Source organism: Calliphora vicina, chromosome 1, assembly GCF_958450345.1.
Source record: "Calliphora vicina chromosome 1, idCalVici1.1, whole genome shotgun sequence".
NCBI lineage: Eukaryota > Metazoa > Arthropoda > Insecta > Diptera > Calliphoridae > Calliphora > Calliphora vicina.
Genome location: NC_088780.1, coordinates 6,716,878 through 6,732,962, shown reverse-complemented (window position 1 = coordinate 6,732,962; position 16,085 = coordinate 6,716,878). Strand labels below are relative to the sequence as shown.

The 16,085-nt window shown below is 28.5% G+C and overlaps 1 protein-coding gene across 1 annotated transcript in view; it reads right to left on the bottom strand.

Moving 5' to 3' along the window:
* The window catches only part of dysf (dysfusion), a 78,844-nt gene that overhangs the window by 15,645 nt on the left and 47,114 nt on the right, over window positions 1-16,085 (bottom strand). The window contains exons 3-4 of the mRNA XM_065515663.1: window positions 11,656-11,717; window positions 3,770-3,859 (exon numbers count right to left, since the gene is read on the bottom strand). Coding sequence (XP_065371735.1) covers window positions 3,770-3,859; window positions 11,656-11,717 — 152 coding nt within the window. The remainder of the gene's footprint in view (window positions 1-3,769; window positions 3,860-11,655; window positions 11,718-16,085) is intronic.

Below are 16,085 nucleotides of genomic sequence, written 5' to 3'. Positions count from 1 at the left end.
ATTTCTTTTTTGTTTTTTTTGCATGGTCCGCAACATTATTTCCCATCTTGTGTTGTAAGGTACCGCTAAAGAGTTGTTTGACGTTTTGAGAGAAACGGAATATTAAGAAATAATGACATTTCAACTGATGCTTAATACAAAATTAAATGTTGTAGTAGTAAGAAAAGTTGTTGTTTAATATAAAATACTTAGCAAACATCTTAGCATGAGAGTCATAGATGGAATTTTTGACTGTAAAATCAAAAGACATAAGACACTTATATAAGAGAGAGAATGCACTTGAGCTTTCATAAATATTGTTACGCAATTGCATTGACGATTTGAATTTAACGATCTTGAACGACTGCCAGCAACATTCATCATGTTTATAAACATTTCCAGTGCTCGAAACTTATATTTATCAACAATGTTGATAACAAGCTTTTATTAACATTGTTTATAAGTATGACAACATTAACTGTTAAATCTGCTAACATTAACATTAAAGCTGCTAAAAGTTATAGAAATAAAACATTCTAGTTTTATCCGCTAGATTATTCATGAAACTACTAGAAGATGAATAGACGCTACACAGTGGAATAGAAAAAAAAGAGGGGGATAAATCTGTAATGAAATATGACATGCGCAAAGAGGAAGTATTGTCGAGTTTAAGTTTGGAATGTTGATCTCATGGGCCCACCAGGGACACGGCCAGGGGTCCCCAAAGTAGGACACCTCGGTTATGTTAAATTTTTAAAACGATCATATTTTTTCGTTTGCATTCAGATTTCAAAACAAAAATACGCATATAGAATCTACTAATCAAGCATTACAAAAAACCTCGTCATAGCCAAACAATTATCTCTTATAGTTTAGGAGATATTCGCAATTTAAAATTAAATTTTCAAAATTTACCCATCCTGCTCCAGTTTTTTGATAACAGTGAGACCGAATATTTCCCGATTGTCTCCATTTTTCCTTTGTTGGACTAACAACAAATGTATTTGTTAAATCAAAAAAGAATTGTTTAAAAATAGTGACTGAGTTAAGTATAGTTTCGCTAGTTTTTTGGGAAAAAAGTACATTTCTTCAAATTGAAATTTAATTTTTATTTATGAATATTTTTGAATGAAATTCTACAGTTGTATAGAATTTTCTATTGAAAATGGAAAAATAAAAACAAATTTTGAAATTTGTATCAGGGATCCCCCAATTCCCCAAAATTTTTGGAAAAATCCCAAAAATGTAATTTTTAATTGATAGCTACGACGAGGTAGTGCTCTTCTAAGTTCTAAATTCAAAACTTAAACTCGACAACACTTCTCTTTCAGCATGTGAAATTTCATTCAAATCGGACTTAACGTTTAGAAGTTATATATTTATTTCCCTCTATTTTCTATATCACTGCACAGTGGATTATATAAGGTGAATGCATCTCATAATTGATTTTTGCAAATGATTGAATGATTGATTAACCATAAAACTAGTTATATCGTAAAGTTAAGATGTCAAGCAATAATTATTTGCAGAAATTATAATTATTTTGTCCACAGAAGTATTCAAAAATGGCGACAGAACACACTACTTTCGACTTTAAAGATTTAATGAGTTAAAATTGCACCTTGAATATGGTGGCGTATTTTTAATATTTATAATTATTTTTTTAGGATTGTTATACCTTGTTGTAAAGGGTATCTTGTCCAGATTCTAGCTTTGGAATGAGTTTCGCATATATTGTTAGCAGATTTGAAATTTATTCATTTAAAATATATAATGTTTTTTGGCTTACCTACACTGAGGGAAAAATGACGTTGCAAAATCTGCAACGGTTGGTGTCATTTTGGCACCGTACGTTTACAATTTGTACGAATCGACAACGCAATATTGTTAAATTCAACGCCGACGCATCTCAACGTGAGTTGCTGACAAGTTATTGTCAAAGTGTTTCGGCGAAACTTTTTGCTCTGCTTTGTTTTTATAAGTGAGTTTTAAATTTTATTTACATTAAAAAAGTGAAAATATTTAAAAATGAAAATATGTATAAAAGAAAGTGTAATTGTGTTTAATAGTGAATTTGTGTTGATGCAGATGAAGATCCAGGCAGTGCAAGAAATGAGAAGATCACCGAATCCACTGACGACATACAACTCCAAAAATTCCTGGAAACAATAAACATACAGTTTTTGTACATTTAAAAGGAAAGTATTGCTATATATTTAATTATCAGCAATGTAGAATACAATAAGTATTTGTTTTATTTTTTAGAATGATGACCTGTGGAAGCAGTGCAACTGAATGGTGTCATTTTTTCGTTGTCAAATTGACACCTTTCGTGTACAATTTGTGCACATACGAGGTTAATACACTATTGACACCGTATGGTTTCAAATCGTACACGGAAGTGTTCATTTTTTCTCTGGGTGTACGCAACTTTGACTAGGATTTTAATTATTGGCGCCGTTTGCCGCCGATCTAGTATTAACATAGAATTAACGTTTGACTTATTATCTAAAAGATATATGAAAATTAGCTGCCTTTTTGTGTCTATAAACAAATTGCATGCAAAAATGTTGAGCAACTCAGAAATTTAAAAAAAAAAATATCAACATTTTTTGATTTTAGTTGCTTTTCATTGCTTATTTTGCTATGATATCTTATAAAAATTTATAAATATATATAAAGTAAATTTAGTTCTTAATAAAACTGAGTTTTCATTTTTTTAATCGGATGAAAATTGTAAAAGTTATTCAACTTTTTATTAACACCTTTTATAGTATTTTCTCCTTCAACGCATATGAATAAAAAAAAAAACAAAAACAAAAGTGTAAAAAAAATTTGTCTTACAATTTTTAATTTACAAGGTAAATTTTATCGAAAAAGTTTAATAACTTTTGCAAATATAAACCGATTTTAACAAGTAAGGTCTCATTTTGTCTATATAAAATTATCTTTAAAACACTGTGCAAAAAAAATAGGTTTTTATAAAAAAAAAATTAAAATAACTATTGTTGAATTCGAAAAATTACAAAAAAAATAAAAAATGAGAAACTTTTTATAAAAACTTACATAATTTCATGAAATATGCAGACATTTATAAAAGACTAATTCGATAGCTCTCCATAATTGTTTAAAATTTTGAAATCGGTCTGAAAATATGTGAGTTAGTGGTACTATAGTACTATTACTTTCATATAAAAACTCAAAAAAAAAAATCAAAAAATTTATTTTTAACCGTTCATAACTTTTTTTTTAAATAAATAATTTTTTTTGCTCATTTCATTTGGGATTTATTATTATATTATATAGTTTTTCCGTGCGATTTAAATTTAGCAATTTTCGAGAAAAACCAATTATTTGGCCATATTTTGGCGAATGAGCTCAATTTCCTTACTGTTATGAATTTTAAGTAGAACCTATTCAGAATAATATCCAGATAATTCTAAAAATAATCTGAAAGTTTTACTAAAATTGGAAAACGTTGAAACTTAAATCCTGAAGGTCAAATGTCAATATTTTTCAATATATGGAATTTATAATGGAAATATAGCAAAATGTTATATATTTTTGGACCGATTTTGATGAAACTTAAGAAAAATATTATATGAAGTCTAGTATTTATAATAACAGCAAAAAAGATGGAAATTCACTCTTAATAGAAATAAACTACCATTTTTAAAAGGTAAAAACGTAACAATATATAACAAATATTGTTCCATTACTAGAACCGAAAATGACGGTTTACAACAAATTCACTAGCCATTGAAATGATTAAAATTTTCTTCACACTTACCATTGAATGTCCCAAATACTCCGCCGCATTATCAGATATATACAGCAATTTACCATTCTGGGTAAGCATCATTAAAAATCCAGATAAAGCCTAAAACGATGATAAAATAAAACAAATGAAAGAAAACATAAACAAGTTAAAATGAAGTTATTTTAATCAAATTTTTTCAAACTTTCAAAGAAATAATACAAAACAACAAACAAAAAGCCAAATTGTGTCAAAACTCTACTATGTATTTACATTTAATTCCAACAGCACTAGTGGCAAGTGTTCCAAGAACTATTTCAGAGACATTCCTAAACACACAAATAAGCACAAGCAAACATTCATACATATATGCATAGTTTTGAATGAATTTTTATACTAAATAAGTCAAATTGAATTTTTTTTGTGGGTTTTTTAGGACTTTTATTTTTTTACTTATAGTCACGAGTAAATGGTATTGATTAATCTTGGTCGAACGTCAAGGTCTAGTAATAGTCAATTTCGATTTTTCCTTTTCTTTATGTTTTCGAATCGTTAGTATTCAGTCAGTCAGTCAGCTGCTCCTGCTCCAGCTTAGTGAGTGAGTGAGTGGTACAGTAAATGAAATGTATAAATAAAAGCCTGTATTATGAGTGCTGTTGCTCTGTAGGTGCTGCTGCTACTGATACTTCCTTGGAACTATGATATGTAAATGTCAACGCAAAACGAAAACAACAACAAAAATATTCTACTCTCAAGTTAATAGAGTTGTTACGGTTTCTTAAGAATGATTGTCATTTATATGGTAAATGAAAATATCAAAAAAAGAAAAACAAAATAAATAAATTTCAAAAAAATATATAGAAGTCACCTACAGAATGTAACTCTAAACAAACAAAAATCTTTGTAGGTATATAAATAATGTTGCAACAAGTGAGTAGAATAAATTGGATTTTCTATAGTTACATTAGATTTTGTTATTTTTTTTCTTATTTGAAGGCCAATTCCAACTAAATTCTAAAACCATTCTAATCAAAGTTTTGAATTTAAAAGAAATATACAAACAAACATTAAACAAACAAGATATTTTACATATAGTACATGTTGGTTTTAAAAATAAAAAAATAAAAATAAAAAAAATAAATATTGAAAAGCCAAAGTGAAGGTTCAAACATTTAATTCATACTAATGAATGTTAAGTTACTACTAATGGTGGTAAATCTTGTAACCGTCATATACACTTAAGTAAATTTAATCCGTTTTTTTTAATAGCCAGGGATATAGTTGGAATTTGCTTGGATTTTTTGCAATCAATTTAACACAAATTTTATAGAAAAAAAGGAATGTTAGGGGTTTTTTAAATACTAAAATTTTGTTAGCTAATTTTTGACACTAAGACCAAATGAAAAATAAATGGTAATCAATGGTTCAGAAGACAATTTTAACTTTTACACTAAAAAAAACTTTTCATTGTGATAATCAAATTCATTGCAGGATATTGTATAGGGCAATACAAATGTGTTTGATTCAAACGTACCTCAGCCATATCAGTGATCGGCATAAAGAGAACATGGAAATAATAACACGTTATTTATTTTTTTCTCTGTTGTAATCTAACCAGCTCACTACACCCTGAGAACAAATATATTACTGCACAGAGAAAACAGATTCGTTATAGCAACCGAATTTGTTGCTAATCGAATGATTCTACCTTAGTGACCGAATTTTACAGTTGTGGTTACAAAACTTTAGAAGAGGTAACAAAAGCTTAGTTGCTTCAACCGAAATTCTTATTTAACAACTGACTTTCTGTTGATAGAACCGAAAAATTCTATGCGTGCAACCGAATTATTCGATTGGCAACAAATTCGGTTGCTATTATGAATCTGATTTCTGTGTGTGTAACCATTTCAACATGTTTACAAGCTTTTGAACAACATTATAGTCATAGTAATTATGTATATGATTGTGGTAACCATAATATGGTAAAGTTAAGATTCACATGATTGTAGCAGTCATATATATAATTGCAGAAAATAAGTATATGTTTGTGACAACCATTTTTTTATGAAGCATTAAGTTGTTCTCGGCTTATGGATTTCTTAATTTAAGAACGACATATTATGATATAGTATATCGTACCCTCAATAAAACAATAATGTACATATAAGCATTAGAGTGTCCCTTAGAATTCAAGTTTTTGAAATGTTGACACGGTACCCCCTGAAAACTTTCGTAATGACCTAAATTACTACCAAAAATATTTTTAGCTTATTCTAAGAAGGGCAACCTGCCTTTCGATTTAGTTTTAAGGTGCATTTACAAGGGAAAAAATTCATTTTTTCAGTTCTTTTTTAAAAATTTTGCTATTACACGCAGAGAAAAAATATAGTTGGGCATTGTTACTGTAACCATTTCAATATTGTTACAAGTTTTTTAACTATATTATAGTCACAGTCACCATTTACATGATTGTGGTAACCATAATATGGTTAATTTGCCACAAACATATATTTGTTTACTGTAACCATATATATGGTTGATACAATCATGTGAATCATAAATTAACCATATTATGGTTACCACAATCATGTAAATGGTTACTGTGACTATAATATTGTTAAAAATCTTGTAACACTATTTAAATGGTTACAGTAACCATGCCCAATTATATTTTTTTCTGCGTGTAAGTAACTACTTTTGCAATTTAAAAATTGGTTAAAAAATGTTAAAGTTATTAAAAAATCGCCAGGCGATTAACGTGTCTCAGGCCACTAGAACAAGAAATGTAGGAACTAAATTAACATATTTTGAGAAATATTAAAACAAAAGTTTATTCATACTTAAAATATATCCATAATTACTTGTATATGAGTTTTTATCTTCATAGGATGCAGTTAACCTATTCGCAGGTACAACCAAAAAACAAGTAAGAAAGTATGATCGGTCAAGCCCGACCATATAATACCCTACACTAAGTAAAAGAGCAAAAACATTTTTCTTTTAAAATTTCAATAATTTATATTTTTTAGTGATTTTTGGAAGTGGTCCTTATATGGGGGCTATGACCAATTATGGACCGATCACCATGAAATTAGGTCGTGTGATTTATGTCTATATTAAAGTTAACTATGTTGAATTTTGTGTGTATACCAACATTTTTAATCGATTTATGCACGTTAAAGTGATTTTCGGAAGCCGGTCTATATGGTAGCTATGACTAATTATGGACCGATCGTAACAAAATTTGGTGACATGAATTTTGTGTATATAAAACTTATTTGGAGCGGAATTTGTGGATATACATTTATAAATTAAATATTTATGACCGATAAAGTCCAATTCCGGAAGAACATTTGTATGGGGGCTAGGTGAAATAATGGACCGATTTCAGCCAGTTTCAATAGGCTTGGTCCTTGGTCCGAAAAAATAATATGTACCAAATTTGATCGAAATATCTTCAAAATTGCGACCTCTACTCTGCGCACAAGGTTTACATGGACAGCCAGCCAGCCGACCAGACGGACGGACGGAATCCTTTAATCGGCTCAGAAAGTGATTCTAAGTCGATCGGTATATGGATGTTAGACTAATATTTTTGGGCGTTACAAACATCTGCACAAATGCATTATACCCTCCCCACTATAGTGGTGTAGGGTATAAAAATATTTTTTTTAACGACAATTTCAAAACTCTAATTTCAAATTTTTAAACATTTTTTTTAAACAAATTTCAGAATTTTTTAATCATCACATGGGGATTTATTTACAACATACTAGGGAATAAAAATGTGAAAAAAATATGTCAATACCTCCTATAGTTTTTCCGTACCTGCGATATAAATTTTGCGATTTTCTAGAAAAACTAATTTTTTGGCCATATTTTGGCGAATGAGCCCAATTTCCTTAATGTTATTAATTTTAAGTAAAATCTGTTCAGAATATTATAGTCCAGGTAATTTTAAATATAGTCTGAAAGTTTTCCTAAAATCGGAAAACGTTAACCCTTAAATTTTTCAATATTTGGAATTTCTAATGGAAAGATAGCCAAATGTTATATATTTTTTGACCGATTTTGATGAAATTTAAGAAAAATATAACATGAAGTAGTATTTACAATAACAGTACAAAAATGGAAAATAACCCTTAACCCCCCTGGGGTCAAAATGACTGTGTTTTTCGTGATTTTAAAAGTTCAGGGTCATTTGGACCCCATGTATTTCGAAAACTTATACACTATTGTTATATTAAGGGGATGATATATGATTGCGACAATAATCTGAATCATAACTTTACCATATTATGGTTACCCCAATCATATACATAATTACTATGACTATAATATTTTTTAAAACTGTTGAAATCTCGTCAAATAAATTTCCATTAAAATTGATAATAAAATAAATGGATGGCCGAGGTGGGATGAAATTTTTTTTAGTGACATAAGTTTTCTTTGGCAATAGTGATTTTAAAATCTTTTTTAATTGAGAAACAACGTTAAAGGACTAAAACACGACTAAAAATAAAATATACATTAAACAAATGATAATTTCAATGTCTATATTAGCTTTGAAGTAAATTTTGAGTGTTTAAAATTGACTTGTACAGAATTTAGTCATTATATGGCTCCAAACTTTTGAACAAAATATTTTATATAAATGTAAAATTTCATTGAAAAACATTTATAAGTAAATATTTTATCGCATAATAAAAAATGTATATTTACTCAAAAATTCAACTAAAAACATGTTTGCTTTGATTTTGGAATATTTTTTTTTTTTCAATTATTAAAAATTGTACTATACATTTTTTAAGAGAAAATCTGTAATTTTCCTTTAGTCTCATTAATTGCATCCAAATACACAAATCGCTTCTCCTTAAAGTTTTCTTGTATGTTTGGTAATGCCGTAGTCGGTAATGCAGTGCACAAAAGTATATTTTAAAATGGCAGGATTCAGAAAATTGTCTTTCTGTTGTTGATTTTGAAACTATTAAAATCAAAGTTTAGGAAATTGTGTCTTATTGTGCTAAAAATTTGATTTTTTATATGCTTGGCTATTTTTTATTGTAATTTGAGCTACTTTTTAGGGCAAAATTAATTTCAAACAAAATAAGTATCTCGAAAACTACCGGATCAATTTTTTTGAGCTGAGGCTGTCTGAAAGAAAATGAAGTATGTAAATCAAAAACCGATACGAAAAATAACAAAAAATAAATTCAGAATTCTTTTGTTAACACTTTTCATCAATGAAAAACACAAGATTATCGAAAGCTTATGTGAAGTTTATATTTATGGAAAAAGTAATTTATTTATACTGCCCCAACATCCACCTTAAAGTATATCAATCTGCACAGTAGTATTTTCTGAATCGATTAAGCGATGTCCGCCCGTCTGACCGTCATAGTACTTTCGCGCTGAATAACAACACACATAGATATTCTTATTTTCTTTTGTTTAGTAGTCACTGAGACAGCGACGAATGTACATGCTAAGCGGGTGTTGCTATTTCTTCATTTGTTTTCATGACCACTGAACAAAATATTAGGATTCTTTAATATATTTCTAACTTTAGAAAATCATTGAAATGTTGTTTCGGTATTTCCCTCAATTAACTTCTGTGAACTATTTTTCTAGATTTGAAATGATTTTAAACAAAACAACGTAATAAAATAAAATAAGCAAAACAAAATATTTTACATATTTACAAATTTACAAATTTACCGAAAATTATCAATTAATGAGTTATGATAATATATCGCAGACAATTTGATTTAGATTGTTGACTTGATTATTATTAACAAATACAGCCTTTATAATATTGACATATTCTATTTAATTCACCAAACTTTTCTTTCAGCGGAGTTCGCTTTCGCTCACCAACACAAATACAGTTTTAGCAGTGGACATCCCTGATTTAAATCTTGTAGTCAAACTTCAGGTGGCAATTTCAAAGATAATTCGACAACATTTGGCACAACCTATTGAATTTGGTTACATTTCTCCTAGTCCCCATAATTAGCCATAGCTCCCATATACATTTTAAAAGAAAACTGTTTGTAATGATGTACTCGATGTAGAGTATCATACACAGAAAAAATTATATTTCAATTCAAACATTTATCCCATATTGAACTCTGGTTTCAATTATTTCATAACTAAATCAAGTATTCATTTGCTCAAAAACAAAATTTCTTGATATTTTCTATTGAATTTTGAGTTTTGAATTTGATTATTTTGACAATTGAATATACAATTTTCGTTATTGGTTGAATTTCAAATACAAAAATTATTAAATAGATAATTTTCGTAATTGAAACACAAAAAATAACAAAAATGTGTTTTCAATTACGAAAATTATCTATTCAATAAATTTTGTATTTGAAATTCAACCAATAACGAAAATTGTATATTCAATTGTCAAAATAATCAAATTCAAAACTCAAAATTCAATAGAAAATATCAAGAAATTTTGTTTTTGAGCAAATGAATACTTGATTTAATTATGAAATAATTGAAACCAGTTCAATATGTGACAAATATTTGAATTGAAACGGTTTAAGAAATAGTTTTTTCTGTGTATGGTCGGGCTTAACCGACTATACTTTCTTACTTGTTTATTTTAAATTCATATCAAATTTGACTCAGAAGCGATTTAAAAAATTGAAAATAAACAACATTTTAAAATCAAATTTCGTATGGAAATCTTGCTTAAATTTAAATATTTTTATGAATAAATTTGTTGCTCCGGAAAGATTTGAATGTACTATTAGTAAAAACTAGATTAAACTTTTAATATTTTTAACTTTTCTTGCATTAAAAATTAAGTAGATTCCATAATAGTAAAATATTTTTGATATTGCATATTCCCCAGATGGCCCATTTTGGGCCATTATTTAAGGTTTAAATTCAAAATTGAAACTCCACAGTACCTCTCGTATAGCCATGTGAAGTATTATTAAAATCGGGCAATTTCTTTAGAAATTACAGATTTATTTCCACGTTTAATGCATAAAATTAATTAGTAAAATTTTGTTGCTATTTTTGAGAAATAAATATTTTTTTCATTTAATCATAATTGTACATTAACTTTTACATTTTGTATGTTAACATTCGTTCATTTTCTATAGTTTTTTTGACAGTTACTAAAAAAAATTAACAGCTTTTAATAAATAAACAAAAATTTCATTAAAATCTTGAGAGATCTATTTCCTTTGATTAAGTAGCTAAACGAACTGCAAACAAAACTGAATTTTACTTATGTATTTTAAAATGTTGTTGGCAAAGTCATAAATATTAAAGACATTTATTTAAACTCCACAACTATCCTTTAAATAAATGAAACATTAGTAAACCAAAATTAAGAAAAAAAAACATATTTTTTAAGTAAGTTTTTTAACATTTGTTTGAAATGAAAAATACATCAATAAAACAACTCAAAGTAGACAAAAACAGCCACGAAAATTTCAATCACCTCTAAACTCCCCCATTAAGAATTTTGGAAAAAAAGCAAAAATCTTTCGACTTTAAATCATTTTTTAAAGGCAGCAAAGTTCATGTGTTTTTTTTTGTTAAACATAAGTTATTTAGAGTAGACTAGTAGTGGCGGTGGCGGCAGGAACAGCAGCATATGGTGGCCTGGGTTGGTTGGTAGTTGGCTTTACTACCAGTTAAAAAGTAACTTATGACCAAAAAACATAAACATCAACATTAATACCAACATTTTTACAAACATGCCACAATATTCCATACATTCAAACATTCATTCATTCATGCATGCATGTTTGCCACCAAATCAAGTGCGGTAGTTTATTTTCATGTTTTTTTTTTTTCTAAACAAAAGTGGCACATTAGTTTTTTGGTTATTTTTATATATTTAAATTTAAATTTAACAATATTTTAGGAAAATAATTTTTATGACTCACCTTTGAAAATCCTATATTTGGTGTTGGTGATTGGTGTATGGAAATGTCATGCCGTTTGAACACTGAAAGTATTGAACAAAAAATAATAATAAAAATATGTCAATATCTTAGAGAAATACATTTAAGCAGTTATTAAAAAAATTAAACACATGTTAATTTTTTCCTCTATTTATTGTAATAAATTAATATAGAGTTGGTTTTGCAATGAGCTTATCAGCATTGAATTAACTACAATGCTACTACTTACTACTACTACTCGTTCTTACTTAATATTTAATATTAGTAATTGTTAGAAGAATTGTTGTAGAACAAAAAAAAATTATTACTTGCTAATGAAATAATAAAAAACAGAAATAATTTAATTGTATCTCAGTTGCCAATGTCGTCATTGTTTTTATTTATTTTTATTGTTTTAATTTATAATATTTGTAGTTAATGTATTTATTTTGTTATTATTGTTGTTTTTTGCTATTTTGGTTTATTGTCAGTTGTTTGAAGGAGTTATTTTTATTAGTTTTTGATTTTCCGTTTTAAAATGTTCAAAATATTAAGTTGCAATCAGCTTGCTGAAGAGCTTAAAAAACCTATGGGTGTATTGGGTATATGACTTCAAAATGTGGGATTTTTTAAATTTTTAGGTTTTATTTTGAAATTTATACAATATAAATTTATTTAGAGTATTGGTCATTGTTAGCTATGATCTTTTCGTATCTTTCTGGCAACATATGGATTCCGAGCCAAAAGAACTGCTCATCTTTTGAGGTCAAGAACGAATCCAGCCAATTTCGTATACTCTGTACCAAAGTGAAGCGTATCCCAGAGAAAGCGTTCTGCATCGACCGAAACAAATATTAGTTGGAAGGGACAAGGTCTGGACTATAAGGTGAGTGAATTAAATCTTCCCAAACACATCATTCTAAATAGTTTTTAACAAGTATTGCAACTAGAGTTTTTCTTTTTCATTTCCCGGGAAATCGGGATTCATTTTGAAATTTCCCGGGAATTCCCGCCTAAAACAAATTATTCAATTTTAAGAAGACTTCGTTAAAAATCTAAAAAAATTCTTTGGTTTTAAAATGTGATTGGATACAAATAAAAAAAATCCAATACAAATTTATTATAAAGAGATAAACTGAATCTATTGGAATGGCTTCAATTTCCATTAGATTTTGTTCTACCTTCGTTAGATTCCAATTAATTCCGTTAATTCGCAAAAAATAATTATTTTTTTTTTAAATTTTGAATTGGCAATCAAAAATTAAGTAATGATGTTAATTAAAACGAGAAGAAAACCCAGTAATATTAAACAATATTAAATTTCACGGAAGGTGGTTTTATTCCAAAAATTTTTAGTGTTACTTTTTGTGAAAAAGCTAAATACTAAAATAATTCTACTTTCGATCGATAAAATTCTGTGACAGCCGTGAAAATTCACGAATAATGTACTTGTTATTGGTCTATTTGGTTTAAATTTTTTTCTCTTTTTTTTGTTTTGGAGCTTTAAGCATATTTTAGAGAAAGTCAAGTTCAAAAAACATTACATAAAAGAAAGGAAAATAATTCCCGAGAATTCTCGCACAATTTCCCGGGATTTTGGGATTGAAAATTTTGCGGAATTCCCGGGATTTCTCGTGCCGGGAATGGTTACGTTCGGTATAGGGTCCCTGTGATGGTCTGGCCAGATTTCAGTAACTCATAAAAGACAAGCTGCATTTCGGACATGCAAAATCGTCTTTCAAGGTCTTTCGGTTTCATTTCGTACACAGAGAATTGCCAATTGTATGATTCGGTTGCACACAGCGAATTTTTTGGTCTATCAACAGAAAACAAGTTGATAAAAAGAATTTCAGTTGAAGCTACCAAACTTTTGTAACTCTTTTAAAAAATTGTTTAGCCACAATTATAAAATTTGGTCACTAAGGTAGTATCATTCAATTGGCAAGAAATTCGGTTGCTCTCATGAATCTGTTTTATCTGTGTGTGGATTAATCGTGCAGCTCGCAAATGTTTTGAAATTGCTGCTTGAGTAGCTCCCAATGATATTGCAAGCTCTTGTTGAGTTTTACTACAATCTTCATGGAGTAATGCCTCGAATACTTGGTCTTCAAACTTTTTTGGCTGGCCTGAACGATCTTTGTCTTCCATGTCAAAATCACCACTCCGCACAAACCATCTAAATAGTTTTTAACAAGTATTGCAACTAGAGTTTTTCTTTTTCATTTCCCGGGAAATCGGGATTCATTTTGAAATTTCCCGGGAATTCCCGCCTAAAACAAATTATTCAATTTTAAGAAGACTTCGTTAAAAATCTAAAAAAATTCTTTGGTTTTAAAATGTGATTGGATACAAATAAAAAAAATCCAATACAAATTTATTATAAAGAGATAAACTGAATCTATTGGAATGGCTTCAATTTCCATTAGATTTTTTAACCGATTTAACACATTCACCAAAGCTTTGTTGAGCAATCGGTCTGCTTCAGAGGCACTTTTTATACCCTACACCACCATAGTGGGGTTGCGTTTGTGCAGATGTTTGAAACGCCCAAAAATATTAGTCTAACACCCACCTTAAATTATACCGGTCGACTTAGAATCACTTTCTGAGTCGAATAAACGAAGTCCGTCCGTCTGGCTGGCTGGCCATGTAAACCTTGTGCGCAGAGTACAGGTCGCAATTTTGAAGATATTTCGATCAAATTTGGTACATATTATTTTTTCGTTATTAGGACCAAGCTTATTGAAACTGACTGAAATCAGTCCATTATTTCACCTAGCCCCCATACAAATGTCCTTCCGAAGTTAGACTTTATCGGTCATATATGTTTAATTTAAAAATGTATCTCCACAAATTCCGTTCCAAATAAGTTTTATATATACAAAAGTCATGTCACCAAATTTTGTTACGATCGGTCCATAATTAGTCATAGCTCCCATATAGACCCGCTTCCGAAAATCACTTTAACGTGCATAAATCGCTTAAAAATGTTGGTATACACCCAAAATTCAACATATACTACGTTTATACGCACGGCTTATTCGCAAATAAAAATATTGCATTTAGAAAAATTTGCCGCATAAACAGTGAATTAATTTTTTATTTGCGAATAGCTAACTTACGAAAACAATTCCTGATTAACGACACTATTTGCAAATAAGATTTTAAGCATTGCCATATGTTTTAACATTTTTAGTTTATTAAGACTTTTTTTAAATATTTCATTGTGTTTTTGCATTAATTGGATTTCGAGACAAATATGAATTTTAGATTCTATAATTTTTGCATTTAAAAAATAAAAAATTTATCATATTTTGTTCAAAATCATTACTACCAATTTATTAAAGTTTACCATCCGGCATCACATAAAAACATAAATTTTCCGACTTATAAACAGTGAGTTAGTTAATTGCAAATAATTTTTATTTGCGAATAGGCTACGTATAAACGTAGTAATAGTTAACTTTCATATAGACATAAATCGCACGACCCAATTTCATAATGATCGGTCCACAATTGGTAATAGCTCCCATATAAGGCCCACATCCGAAAATCACTCAAAAATATAAATTATTGAAATTTTAAAAGGAAAATGTTTTTGCTCTTTTACTTAGTGTAGGGTATTATATGGTCGGGCTTGACCGACCATACTTTCTTACTTATTTAATATTAAAGAAGTAAAGCAAAACTTCCCGCATATTACGCTTTGTTGGTACAAAATTAGACATTTTCGAAACAAAAAAAAAACTTTGTTATTTACATTATAATGTTCAATAACTAAATGAATATAAATGACAGATATGTTCCTTTCATATTAACCCATTTCGCTCCGCTGTTCGATTGTTCGAACAGTAAAAATAAAATTTTTCAAAAAAATGTTTATATGTGAAAAAGGTGGAATTTCTGAAAAGTGTTGGTATGAATGTTAAGTCACATCTTTTAGTAATTAAAAAACTATATCCCGACGTGACCATCCCCCTCCCCTTCGTTGCTAGGGGCTAATTTTTGCAATTACATTAAATTAAAAAATTTCTAAAAATATACATTTTTTAAATAAATTTTTAAAAATAGTAAAACAAATAAAACTTAAATAATAAACAGGAGGAATTAATGGCAACATATGTAACTGTTTTATAAAACATAAAAACCATGATTTACATGCAAATGTGTGCAAACTTAACTGTTCGAAATTTTGAACTGGCTTTTCTGGGAAAACGAAAAATCGGAAAATTTTTTGACCAGATATTTGCAGTTTTTTTGTTTAAAAAATAAATAAAAATTTTATCTCGGAGCGAAATGGGTTAAGGACAAAAACCGCATACACAAGATACGTCATCTATTGTAAATCCGTAACTCTTTTTTGTCATACACCCAATATATTCTATAGTTACTACCCCGTCACCAGATGTACTCATTTCCATACTTTATTTTCT